The sequence below is a fragment of the Calonectris borealis genome, chromosome 26 (assembly GCF_964195595.1).
Source record: "Calonectris borealis chromosome 26, bCalBor7.hap1.2, whole genome shotgun sequence".
NCBI lineage: Eukaryota > Metazoa > Chordata > Aves > Procellariiformes > Procellariidae > Calonectris > Calonectris borealis.
In genome coordinates this window covers 1,512,990-1,527,006 of record NC_134337.1, presented here as the reverse complement: position 1 = coordinate 1,527,006, position 14,017 = coordinate 1,512,990, and the positions used below count along the sequence as shown (strand labels likewise).

Below are 14,017 nucleotides of genomic sequence, written 5' to 3'. Positions count from 1 at the left end.
AAACTTGACAGTAATTTATTATATATAAAGCTATCTTATTATCACTAATTACAGAATGAAGATAACATGCATGAGCGCTACTGATAGTGGAGTAAGACAAGAGCTTTCTACCAGGAAAAAGAACGACGTTTCCTCAACACCTGCAGACTAATGCAACTTAAACAAGATCAGCGTCACAAGCAGAATATTTGTTATTTTAGAAGACATGCTAAACTAACTAGTGTCAAAAACAACCATAAAGGATTTGCAAAGCAATTATCTTACATACAAAGATCCAAGTTCAATTCTATGACAACCCCATCCTGTCACTAGAGCAAGCCCATGGCAGAACCAGGTATTTTCACAACCAGAGAGAAGGGATGCGAGAGCCACCGGGAGCATGGAAAACCTGAGGAGCAAAGAGGGACGCCAATCTACGCATTTTATCAAACATACATTGACTAATCCAGACCTCTAAATTAGTAATAAGAGAGAAGTTTTCTGATCCTACAAGGCATTTTCAGCACATCAAAACTTGGCAAGGCCAGTTTAAAATTAAAATTTGAACTGGGAAGTAGATGACAACAGGGGGGGCAGGGTGACAAATGATCAAGAGGATGGTCAATCTTCAACCAGTGGGACATGCTTCTCAATCATTTTTGTTCTTTTAACCCCAAGACTGGTGTCCAATGGCACGATGTTCTTAAACAACTAGATAAAATTAACCCTACATTTTTTTTTGCAAGAACACCAAATGCAATGAAAATTGCAAGTCTGATGAAGAAAACGTTTTACATTCTTTTGTAATGTGCTGATATCTGATGGCCCCCAAAGTGTAAGATGAGAAACATGACTGGGAACATTTAGGGCAAAATCTGAAGTGTCGTACTTCAACATAGCAAACTTGACTTTCAAGCTGAACCAACTGGTTACGCCATTAGGCGCAAGCCTGGAGTTTGCTCTGTACGTGAAGACAGAAGACGGGCAACCAAACCAGGAGAGGACACACAGTTGGAATGACACACAGAACACCCACGGGACATTCTGGGGACCAAATTAAATTGCCGAAGGGAGAGCGGTAAGATCCGAAGCGCTTTGCTTAGGCTAAGAGAGTAAATGAAAACAGAGAGGCATGTGCCGACTGACTGCTTAGCTAAGTAGTAAGCCAAGGCTGTCTCCAGGTGGGCCATGCATTACCCTAAAAATGGAACCTGTAATAAGGATCTGCAGAGGACAAGAAACAGGAATAAACAGAAGAGGAGCAAGAATTCAGCTCACAGAGGCAACGACACTACCTCGAACACTGTTACTGAGCCTGACACCGTGCTTCAGGGCTACGGCTTGCAGGTGAAGTGCTGGCAGACCGTCAGTAAAGGCACAGAAGGGAGAGGAGAGCGCAGGAGCCTCTTCTGGTTGGGCCACACGTCCCCTGGCACAGAGTCTGCTGCTCTGGGGAGAAGCCCAAGGAAAGCCTGCGTGCCACTGGGGCACAACAGGAGGAACGAGATTCCTACCTGTTCCTACAGGTTCCAGCTCATGCTCAAGCCTAAAGAAAAAAAGATACAAGGGTCCCCAGGACAGATACAGACTTGGCACCCACTGCTAGAAAGCAGCCTGTCTTCAGACAGGACAGAAGCAAGCTTGTCCCCTCTGCTTCGGAAAGCAAATGAAGGCATTTATGTGTGTTATCTTACAGAAATACCTCATTCACAACATGGTGTACCAAAACATACTACTCCGGAATTAGCTGATTAGCTCCATACATCTCCTATTTATTACTGATTGGCGTTCATTTTGGGAAGTTCTTTCCTTTTTGGCCAAAGACGCCTGCTCTGGCAAAGCACTAGTTATCTAGTTCATCGGAAAAAGTAACATGACTCCAGACAACACAAGCTTCCACAACAGGTATTTTCTACACCTTGCAGTTTAAGTTTAATGATACTGAATGAACAATACGCACACCAGAACACTTCGATGGTACGTCAGCTGTTTTGCAAAGAGCAGCTTTGGAAACTCGAGCTATTCAATTCAGTACAGGACTTTCAGTAGACAGCTTTTCAGTCTATCAGGCAGATGGGTCCATCAACTCGAAACAAAAATTTAACAACATTAAAAGCGTTTAACTTTTAGCGAGGAGAAAGTCATTGCAAGAGCTTCTGTTGAGATATGGTAAGTTGGCTTAATAAGAGGTAACACTGGATTTACTCTGGCTTTTGACATTTTTAAGCAGGTAGAGCTGAGGGAAATGCAAGCTATATATTATATAATAGGTCATATCAGATCATTATGAAAAGACTTCTGACTTTAGAAACACCCTACTGCACATCCCATTTATCACAAACTGGTTCATATGACATTACTCACAGTTACAGACACAGACCGTTCACCATTTGGAGAAATCACAGCAGGTGCAGTAAACAAGCCACCCTGACTATTGTTGATTCATTTTAAAGTCACAGACAGTTCATTTTTGAGCATTTTGGAGCATCTGACTTACTCAAAGGTGATATAACCAATGAGAATAATATTTATCGTCATATATTCCAGGGTATGGCAAGTTCCTCAATTCCTAAACAAGATGCTTTCAAGCCTTCTTTAATAACTATATTATTTACTCAACAAAAAGCTTGCATGCATTTTGAAGCACAACTAAGATAAATGCAATGTTCATTAAAAGGAGTATGAAGAGACGTGTTTTGAAAGAAATGCCTTCATGCACCTTGGAAATGCAGCGGCACCACAAGAGGGAGCTTTTTCGTGGCAAGGCTAATTCTGCAAATCCGCTGATCTGCATGATGAGCTTTGCTGTGGAAGAGAAGAGCACACAAACCAACTCCACAGGCCCACTTCCCTGAAGTTTGTGTCTGGGAAATCCGTGAGACTAGCCATTTCCATCCAGCGTGCACTTGCACGGTCCTCAAAAGCAACCGGTCTGGATTCCCCTCCCACCTTTTTTTTAAAAAAAAAAGTTTCAAAAGATCAATTTAAATTTCTTTCAACAACCAAGCTAAACGCTAAGATTAAAGATACACAAAAAGCAAGAAAACCTGAATTTCCTAAAAAATCACGAGTTTTTACACCGCCTAGACTCTTCATCTGAAATAACTTTGTTGCTTTCTATTGTCCACACGATTGTTAGAAGCCTGCAAGAGACATGCAAAATCATTTGCCTACATTAGCATGCATTTGTTAACCAGACCTAGGAGAATAAATCTGAATACAAATCCATGCAAAAAATGAGACTGACATCAAAATTTCAAACGTTCCTATAAACTTTATAGGCAAACCTAGCTGTGCAGAAGGCATATTCTAAGAATCACATTAATATTTCAAGTAGTAATGCAAACTACAAATGGTCGGGAGAACTATTTCTATACTACTTCTTTATTCCTCCTTCCAGATTCGTTCTTACAGGGATGGCAGGCTTCATATAACTTCAGCTGGTAAACCCTGCACCTCAACCAAACTCACTCTCTAATTAAAATTTAACCACCCCCTTGAATTCAAGCGAACAAGAAATTACCACTGTCGCTCGTAAGCTGTTCTACAAGTTAGTCAGCTTCAACTCTTCTTTTTCTCTTACCCCCATCTCATTTTTAACCAAATATCTTGTTCCCTTACTGTCCAAGAAGCTATTCATGAACACTTCCTGGAAGCAATGTTTCAAGACGTGTTTCAAGACATTTTTCAATAAACAAATATCTTTTCTTCTCTTTACAGGACCAGCTTTCCAGCACTGCAAATAAAGATCTTCCTCAGGCTTTTTTCTGCAACCTCTCCTATTTTTTCCACATCTTTTGAAAACTGCAAGTAGCATTTTATTTGCAATCTCTCCAATGTCAGACACAAAAAAAAGACGTCACTTCCATTATTTTGCTAGACAGCGTCTCATAGTAAGATCCAAAAGAATATCTTCGCAATTCTTGCCAGAGAAACACATACTCATTCAGTTAACTATAGCAATTCACCGCTTCCCAGGATGCCCACCCTGCGAGCGTGACCTACATTCTTTGTTCCCAGATCTATGATCTTGCCTTTGCAAAGGTGTTACGTGATTGCTGCCTCTGCGAGGGAGGGAGCAGGCTCGGTGACTCGGGAGGTCCCTTTTAGTCTCATGGTTTTATGACTACGTTAAAAACACACTCAAAAGAAACTCAGATGGCAGAATCTATGCAAAACTGATGTGCACCACCATTTATCACCCCAGCAGTGTCAGTGGGTCATCCACAAAGCTTCCTTTTGAATGGGAACTAATCCCTCTCTGACCCTGTTAAAAGGCTAACATTAGTTGGTAACTCCAATCATCAGCTAACCTAGTTTGTCGTGACACGCTCTTTGCTTGGTCATTTTGAGTGTAGGTGATTTTTCCAACAAAAACACTGAATTCCTCCGTGCTAAGAAGGGACCCTGGGTGCAGTAACATACCTTACACGCAGAACTCTTCAATAACGTAAGCAAGCTTGGTGGAGTATTTCTCATTTGAGATAAAATTGGGCTCTGTTATGTACTGCAGACTAGCAAGGGAGAACAAACACAACCACAAATCCTTCCCATCTGAGAACCGCAGCCAAAGACAAGCTTGCAATAGGAATCGCCTCTCTAGATGCCAGTGTTTCTGTGCCAGCTCCAAGCTTGGAGAGAAATACAATACCAGGTAAACTGGCGATGATTCTCAAGCGCCAAGGCCGGCTGCTCTTTGGGACCCAAAGGTAGAGGATGGAAACTATACCTAGGGTTTGAACACCAAAACAAAACAGGTAGCAGGGTTTACGTACAGGAGACACAGACTTCTCTCCAAGGAGGCGACTACATGCAAGGAACAGATACAGCGGCTCTGGCAGCAGCAGGCAAGGGTAAGCAGAGAACCAGCAGCGCTGCACAAACAGCTGGAGACGCACGGGGCCTTGGGGCCAGCGCACCGGCAGCGGGTCCAAGATCTCCGATGCACTGCGGAGGCGCTGACCCAGACCTTGGAGCAGAGCATCCAGCAGTACTGGGGCCAGACTCTCCTGAACACGCGCACAGCGCTCCCCCCCAGCAGTTCCCAGATATAAGCCAGTAATTTGGGCTTGAGAGAAAGCACATCCTAATGGATACGCAGGCATAAATTAGTTCCATTCACTGGCAGCTTTAGTTTCAATGCTGGGGAAGAGAGTTGCGTTTAGTTTGAAACTCTAATTTCAGCTTTTAGCTAATTGACACTGTTTATCTCAAGTTAAACAAACAAACAAAAAACTGCAAAACCTCCCCAAATCTGCCGCTACTATTGCCCCATACAGAGGGTTCCAGGCTAAATTGTTTCATCCTAAATTTTGAGTGAGCTGAACAGGGTGAGTGTTTAAAACCCCTCACTGGAAGAGGCTGAGTCAAGGAGAGGATGTTCTCATCATCCTTTAAGCACACTCCAGCGTTTCAGTGTTTCTGAAACGCAGAAACCGTACCGCTGGTGACCGCAGCAGTGCTGCACATGGCAGCTGCCGTTAGTAAAATAATGCTCCTTTTTCATATTTTTCTGATAATTAAAGATCAGGGGAGACCAGTAAATAACCTACTCCAAATTTACCTAATTTCACCGTACGACCCCTGTATTGAACACAGCAAATTCTTCATTTAAAGTAAACATTTCCTAACGAGCTTCGGTGACTGATCTATTTCTCTTCACGAGAATTAGACAGCATGTGAACAGGAACCTCAGCACTAAAACATCTCTCCCCCAAAAAATGCCCACTCGTGATCCCAAAAGTGCCAGAAAGGGGCAAATCCACCACCACCCTCCGTCCTCCCCTAGCAGCTGACACCTTCACAGTTAAAAGCGCAAGCCCTGTTACCCAGTTCCAGCGAACCTGGCTCATGTCGAACGGGAACCAGCGGCTCACGCGCTTCTCATCGCGACTGACAAACGACCCAGCACCTATGATTTTCTCCCTATGAAGCTCACTTACGTATCGTGAGTGAGTTATCTCTCTGTTTTCTTTTTGATAAAATCAACCGACTGAGCGTCAGTATATTATCAAATCAGAGGGATCATCACCATCAGCTTCCTGTTTAGGACAAAGTATAACAATTCTCTGCATTAATTCCTGTTTTAACAGTGGTATGTTTTACAACTCCAGCACCGGGAGATCACCAGAACCCTCAACAAAGTTGCTCCGAAAGTGAATTGGTTTTAGTCCATAGTTTAATGAAGGTTTTTGGTTTGCTTTGTGTTTTCCTTTTCTCCATAAAAATTAAAATAAATCAAGCAAGCAGCTGAATGAGCAGCCTGAACAGACACTGTTAAATCAACGTTGCTCCTGAAAATAGGTCCCTGGAGCAGCTTCAGTTCTCAGAAGCCCTGTGCCTTCAGGTTTCACCACTGAAGCTTTGTTAAGGTTAAATTTTTCAAAATTCATTCTTTCATGTGCAGAACTTTCTTGACACTTCTCCGTACCCTCTCTAGTTGTCAAATCTTTTTAAAATTCTCAAACGAGTGCAGTATTCTGAATGCAGTATTTTTTACTCTCATGCTACCACAGAGGTAAAATCATCCTATTTTTCACTGGGAACTTCAAGAGCTGCGTTTATCAGTTTAGCCAAAGCATCCATTCTACCATTACACTGGTTTCCACAAGGATCCACAGTTGTTTTTCTATAATCCTCCCTCCTTTAAGACTGACCTACACTCCTTTGTTCCTAAGTGTAAAACCTCACATCGAGTCCTGCTTAAGTGATTACTGTTTCATAACATCCATTGTTTATTAGGCAATCAGGATCCCTCCATAACGATGAGCTAACAGCCGTAAATCTGCGATCTATATGGAATAATTTTGTTTGTTCTTCTAGACTTTTAATGAAAATTAGATACCCTTGGCTTGAGGTTCTGAAAGACCATTAGAAACATATCCTTCATTACAAATTCTCATTAATAGTTGAAATCATTTGTGATTCCTTCAGCACGATATCAATTTTGCACAATAACAATTATTAGAATTAGAATACTGAAACACACTCAATTAATTTATAGATCTCGGACCATGACAACACAGCTGACTTAACCAAATATATAGTCTCACAGAAAACAATAAAACTAATTTGGCAACGCCAGTTTTCATACAATCGCATTTCATACTATCACCTTTCGAGTTCCTATTCAGGACTGTATTGGCCAGTCTTCTACCCTGGTGCGAAATGTGGTCAACAACAGAATTTAAACCCCTAATGAAGTTAATTCCTCCTGTCCTCTTGAAAGTTTCCCAGTATTCCAGGACTTACTGAAAAACGCAAGTCAATAATTTAGAGAACTCCAGTGTCAATTCCTTCAAGACTTCAGCTATATTAGTACAGCCTTTCTAATCTTAAAATGCTTAGTTTTATCAGGGCAGACTTAAGGTTACTTGGAGGCCTTAATTGTACTTCTCCATATTCACATTATCTAAAGCAATGAAATTTAGCCTGAATTTTCTCAATTTTCATGTTTGGCCATGGGAAAATTACAATGTTTCTAGTATATTGTACAATATTGCATATTTTAAAACTGATTAATATGGTAAGGCAGGCTTAAGTAACTGTTATTAGCTATTTCTTCACGGCAGTAAAGCAACTACACAATGAAGCAGAAGGAAGAGTCCATTCTCAAGAACAACTTAGAACAGGAACGGTATCATACGCTCTACACTCCATCTTTTATTCTTGAAGCTAGACTTCAAATTCGTTAGACTGTTTGCTTTCATTAATTACTATTAACTACCTACTTCAAATAACAATAATACCATTCTCAAGCAACACTTCATTTCATTCTCTAAATGCCCCCAATAATTTGCAGAGCTATCATAAAATCTTCCAGAATGTAAGGCCACCACTCGATATGCCAAGTTTCAGAATAAACCACTGCTCCAGATTACGATTTAAATAAAGAAATCATAATAAAGGATGTTCTCAGTTCATAGAAGAAAATTCTAACTACAACACAGCACACAATGGACTACAAACAAGTTGTACACCATCCACTCTTCTGCATCTAGCTCCCCAACTTCAGTTCAGCAGCAAAGAGTCAAAGCATCTCTAATTTACGTAGCATGTTAACGACTAGAAGCGACCACCACTGGTAAAGCCCCATATCTCATCTGGACACTTTGCTGCCAAGGGGACTGTCTACTTATGCTCAAGACTGCTGACAAAAAGCCTTCACTTTGCTTTCCCGTGCCATACAAAACAGCGTCAGTGAATATGGTTATTGTTGCACCCTCTACAAGACAGTCATTGCAGTATCCCAGAATCATCCAAATAAGAGCAACACTAAGTCATCAGTGATGACTGGAACAAACTGAACTGGAATGAATAGAAGAAAGCTTCTTTTGAGCACTCAACTGGAAACTGCTATGCAGAAATTATACCTCCTGTTGTGTTCCTGGACATTCCTTCATCGTGTGAACATGCAACGACCACCCAGAACCCACTGTCTTCCACCCAGATGTCTACAGTACGTCAGATGCCTTGATACCCGCTCCACAAAACAGTTCACTGTCCCCCAAACCTGCCACACAAGAGAAGCCATCACAGATGTAGTTTTCTCCAAGCTTACCTGGTGCCCAGCTAATGCTAGCAGAGAAAAAAATGACCCTGGTCCTTCAGAGAACAGGGAGCTCTCCTCTTCATGGTCTGGTGCTGAAACATCAAAGCTAGCTTTGGAGTAAGGACTTCTTCAAGAATCATACTGTGAAGCTACAGTTGGGCACCACCAGTCTCACACAACATTATTCCATATTGCAGTTCAGACACAAAACCACAAATTCATCAGCTGATAACTATCCAGCAGAGTTTAAGCTAAAATAATGCAAGCAATCAAATTTTTAATTCCTTTTTCGGCACAGATCCTGACAGTTCATGGTGCTGCCTACCTACTTACCGGCACATAACCAGACTAAGAACGCTGGCAAAAGCTTCACCTGGATGCATGAAGATTTCAAACCTCAACCACTGCTAAACAATGCATTCGGTTGGAACGTATATAATTTTGTGAAAAGGTTCGTATAGTTTGTAGCTGACAGTATTATAAGCCACTCAATTACACAGAAAAGAACAATAACTGAATATTCATTGCTTCTCCTGTTTTCAGGAGGAAGGCCAGGAATCACGTCAACTTCAAGGCTTTTTCTGGTAGCTTTGGAAGGGCTCCCTCTATGCTCTAGACTGGTGAACGAACAACTGCGCTTGCACAAGTCATCCAAGTAATTATCTAGGGTAGATAAGAGCCTTGGTAGCTAAGCGTTCATGAAAGCCAGGCCCCATGCAACCATTAGGTGTTCAGCCCTCAGCAGCTCCAACTATTTTCATCCTACTTCTAAATATGTTCAGTGAAACATATGATCATAAACACAGACAGATATCAGCTCTTTAGTAAGTGAGGATGAGAGTATGCTGAAAATGCAGTTGTAGTAAGTAAATCATTCCTTAGGAGAGCTATTCATTTATGAGTCTCTAACAGATCATATAGCTTACAAGAAGCCTTTATTATAGGATTTTGGCTTTTTACACAAGCAGCCAAGAAACATAGATGAGATTTTTTAAAAACAAAGCACAAAAGAAAAAACCTTCCTAAAAATTCTGTTCTGCTCACAGTTGCTGAAGCACTGTTGACAATATACAACTCAAGAAGATTATTCTACTCAAAAATATTACACAAGTTCAATGTTGACTATATAATGAAAACCATCTTATCCTCTTAACTATGTCGGCATTTGGCTACACTGCATGGAAAGGGCCACTGGCATATTCTACCAAGATATAAATTCAAGAGTGTTCTTGTGCGCGTTCATACCACTGCAAATCGGGACCCTTCCTCCAGAGAACAGAAACATCTTCCTCTCCGATAAGATTCACATTATTCAATCTGCTACAAACATTTCTATCACCTCAGACAGTAATGTAGCGAGTTACTTCTATTTTAATTCAGAAGGAAAAGGATGGTTACCAACAGGAGTCCCAGGAATGATCAAAACATGAAACTGAGGAGCATGTGTTTCTGAACATTATTTCTCCGAACTCAAAGTCTCACTCACAAAACTTAAGTCTGCAGAAACATTTTGTCAGCTTCACCTCTTGCTGGATGAGATTTAAGGCTCTCGGTTGCTGTTTAGCATTCTAGTTGTTGCCGTCATGTTAACTACCTCAAGCCAGCTGCACCACCCCAGACTTGCACCACCCTCCACTCAGAGAAAGAGCAATTCACTCAAAATAAAGATGATTCACACACGCTTGTTAAATAGATTTTTACTCCAAGAAGCCCCTCTCCTCACCAGTGCGGTTGTTTATCCCTTTAAACGAACTAACAATTATGACTACACAAACTATGGTTCTAAGATCTTCACAGTATTTCTCACCAAATTGAGTCGACCAATAAAAGGAAATCAGAATTCACACCCCAATTTTGAGCTTACACCACCATCGGTCCAGATGATGATGATGATGAAGACTTATTACTCTTCCCACTGTGTATTGCATTCTAAAATGGTGGCCATGTCTGTCTAGGATTCAGCTCGCAAAGACACCAGCCAAACTCACAGCTGCGGAGTTTGGTGGTGCTCAACTTGAGGAAGCAGTTACCTGTATTAAAACCGAGCCGGACCAGGGGCAGGGCCGGAGGAAGGCCGCCGCGGAGCCAGGAGCGGGCGAGGAGAGGTCCCCACAGCCCTACACCACCACAATGCCAACATGGAGGGCAACACCCAGGCAGCTGCCTCCTCCGGGGCTCGGCACCGGGACCGCTCGCCCCCAACAGCCGCCCCGGCCGCAGGGCTCCGGCCCACTTGGAACTTTGGGGGCCGAGCAGCGGGGGCGGGCGGGGAGGCCGAGCCCGGCGAGGCGGGGAGCGCGGCGCGGCCGGGTTAGCCGCTCCCCCGCTGGCACCCGGCGGCCGCTCCGGCTACTTTCCTGCCGGGCAGCTCCGGCACTTGGGAGCGACTTTGCGGGAGAGGACGGGCGGGCGCCCTCCAGCCCCGCGCCCCCGGCCCGGGGGCGCTGAAACTTCACAGCGGCGGAGGGGGCGGCCCCGCCTGCCCGCGGGTCACCTGCGCGCCCGAGGGGAGCGGAGCGGCCGCCGCCGTGAGGCGGGGAAGGGGCGGGTGGTCGCCGGTGCGGGCCGGGCCGCCACACAAAGGCCGTTCCCCGGCGGCGCCATGCGGGCACTCACCGGCGGCGGCCGCACCTTGCAGATGCCGGTCTGCTCGGCGATGGGCCGGATCTTGTGGATGAAGGCGAAGGGGTCGGCGAACTCCTCCCAGCTGGGCTCGAAGACGGGGCACTCGGGCGGGGGCAGGAACTCGGCCATGGCCCGGGCCAGGGGCCGCTCGCCGCCGCTCCGAACAATCCTCCAACAGCCGCTGGGCCGCCGAGCGCCGCTGGAACGGGACGTGCGCCTCCGCCGGGAGGGGGGTGGGGGGGGGGCAAGGAGCTAGAGCGCGAGAGAAAAAGAGTCCGCCCCGGCCTGGGCGGGGGGAGGGGGCGGCGGCCGCCCCGCCCCGTCACGCGCCTTTGTGAGGGGGCGTCGGGGCCGGACCCCGGGGAGGGCCCGGTGCCACCGGGGCGGCCCGCGGGCAGCGCTCTCCCGCCCGCCCGGTGGCCGCTGGGGGAAGAGCCGGTCGCGGTTCCCCTCACCGGGGCCGGGGCCCGGTCCGGTCGGCGCCCCGGCCCCCGCGCCGCTCCCGGGCCGTTGCCCGGGCTCGGCGCCGAGGGGCCGACGGGGACTCACTAACGCTCCCTGGGGGTCCGCCCCCCCCACCACCGCCCGGCCGACCTCGGCCCCCGCTGCCCCCGCTCTCGGCCCCACACACGGCCGCGTCTGTGCGCGGCCCCGCGCCCCAGGCCGCCCGGCCCCTCTCGTGGCCGCTCCCCCCAGCACCGCTGGTTCGGGGAGGCCCCTCAGCCCCGCGCTGCGCTCTCGGGCTCCGTGCCCGCCACCCCGGGCAGCGGCGCTCCCCAGCACGGCCGCCCCCGACCCGGGGGCCGCTCCTTATGCACCGGCGGGGCCGGGCCGGCCTCCGCGCAACCCGGGGCCGTTCAGCCCCGTCTGCGTCGGCGAGCGGCACATGGGCCGGCGGCCCCTCGCAGCTCTGTTTACATGCGCGGAGGGATCCGCCACAGCTGACAGCCACCGCCGGCCGGCGCTTCTTTTTTTAAAGAGCCTCTCCGCTCGCCGCCATTGGCTGCGCCGCGGCCCCGTCACGGGCGGGGCGGGGCCGCGTGGCTCCGCGCGGACGCATTGTCTGGGCCCGGCCCCGCGCGACCACCGCGCGCCCCTGGCGGCCCGGGCCCGGCCCCTTTGTTCCGCGTCCCGCCGGGGGGGCCCGGCCCCATTGTCCTGCCGCCGCCCGGGGGGCACCGGGGGGACCCTCCGCCGGCCCTGGCGGAGCGCGGGGAGGCCCCCCCCGCCGTTAACGGGGACAAGGGGGCTGCCCCCCGCTCCTGAGGGAGCGCGGTGAGTGCCCCTCCCCCCGCACCGGCGGCTAACGGGGCTCCCCTCCCCCCGCGGCGCGCACCGTGAGGTTCCCCTCCCCCGTTAACCGGGTCGGGGGGGCTCGCCCCCCGAGAGGGCACGGTGCGGCGCCCCCATCCCCCCGCGGCGCCGGGGGGAGGGGCGGCCCCGGCGCAGCAGCAGGCGCCGCACGTAGCGCACGTGCGTGGCCGGGCGGCCCCGCCCCCCCGCCCACTCGCGTCCGCGCTCAGCCCCGCCCCGCGGGCCGGCCGCCATTTACTCCGCGCGGGCGTCGGGGTCGCGCGGGGCCCTGGCGGGGGCGGCCCCCGGCCGGGCGCGCTGTGCTCGGCCCGCGGGCGCTCCCCGGCACCGCCCCGCAGGGCGGGCGGCGACTTCCACGGGCACGCCAGGAGCTTAACGCATAAAGCTGCATTCGTTGTTCTTAGTAATTGTTCTAGATGGAAGTAAACCTTTGTGCTGTTACAACCTACCATTTAAAAAAAAAAAGAAAAATCACAGCTTTTAAGGTCATGGTGTAATTTTTAATAAAACTTCACCTACTGACCTAAAATATTCAGTAAAACTCAGAGAGGTGTTCACTACTTTATTACTGAAGTGGTTGAAAATGTCAAATATGCACCAGACTTCCAAGTGTGGAAGCAGCTGGTGACTCAGGAGTGCGAGGCCCTTGGGTAGTTGAATCCACTGAAAACTGGTACTGTTCGCACACACAGCGTAGACTTCCATCGTATCGATTCTGTACCGTCCCGTTGTTCCCCCGCCACCAATGAACGCTCTCCACATGAAGCGTTTAGAGACAGGAGGATGTTTGTCAACTATCCTAACTTCTGCTCACTATTAGGATAAATTAAAAAATCACATAAAGAGCATTCACTACCATTTTAAGATGAGCCTTATTCTTCCCCTCACTTAAAAATGGAGGGAAAAAAGTGGAAACAGCTTTTGTAAAGTGCATTTGTGTAGAGAAAGGCAAAGGGAGGGTTCCTCCACTCCGAGCCACCATTACTGGAGCCCTCCCGGCTGCAAACCCGTGTGCGATGCAGAGCTGAGCAGGACTGAAACAGCAAGGACTGACAGCCACCTGCCAGCCCCGGCACGGCCGCGTTGTGCTGCGGAGGGCACAGAGCACGAGTCACCTGCTCTAAGCGTGGCCGCACGGGCCCCCGTCCGACACTCCGAGGGCTCGGAAGCCGTGCTTGGCCAGGGAAGGCGCCAGGTCCGAGCCGGGCTCTGGATCAGCCATGATCTGAAAGTCTCGCCCTCGCAGAGACACGCTGGTCCCAGGAGTCAGACCCTGATCAGGCTTTAGGGCGACAGCCAGGCTCAGGTTCGCAGAGCCCTGGAGAGACCACAGCCATCAGGAGCAGCTCGGATTTCCACAGCCTCTGGGAAGAGGCTCCTGCCATTTCCTTTGCTGAATTTTATCTACAGCTGACAGAAGTCAATGAACCCACTTCCTTGTACCAAAGCAGCATCAAGGTTAGACAGAAATCTTAAATCATGTATGTAAAATACACCATATCTGTTTTATACTTTAATTTTACACCAAGGGAACCTCCAGTACAAATC

General features: G+C 48.2%; 1 protein-coding gene across 2 annotated transcripts in view; it reads right to left on the bottom strand.

The window, feature by feature from the left end:
- Positions 1–11,379, bottom strand: part of KDM5B (lysine demethylase 5B) — a 58,286-nt gene extending 46,907 nt beyond the window's left edge. For both annotated transcript variants that reach the window (XR_012677371.1, XM_075174356.1), the window contains exon 1: positions 11,147–11,379. Coding sequence is in view for 1 of the 2 variants with exons in the window: in XM_075174356.1 (XP_075030457.1) it covers positions 11,147–11,284 (138 nt within the window). In the remaining variant the exon portion in view is untranslated. The remainder of the gene's footprint in view (positions 1–11,146) is intronic.
- Between the last annotated feature and the right edge of the window lie 2,638 nt (positions 11,380–14,017).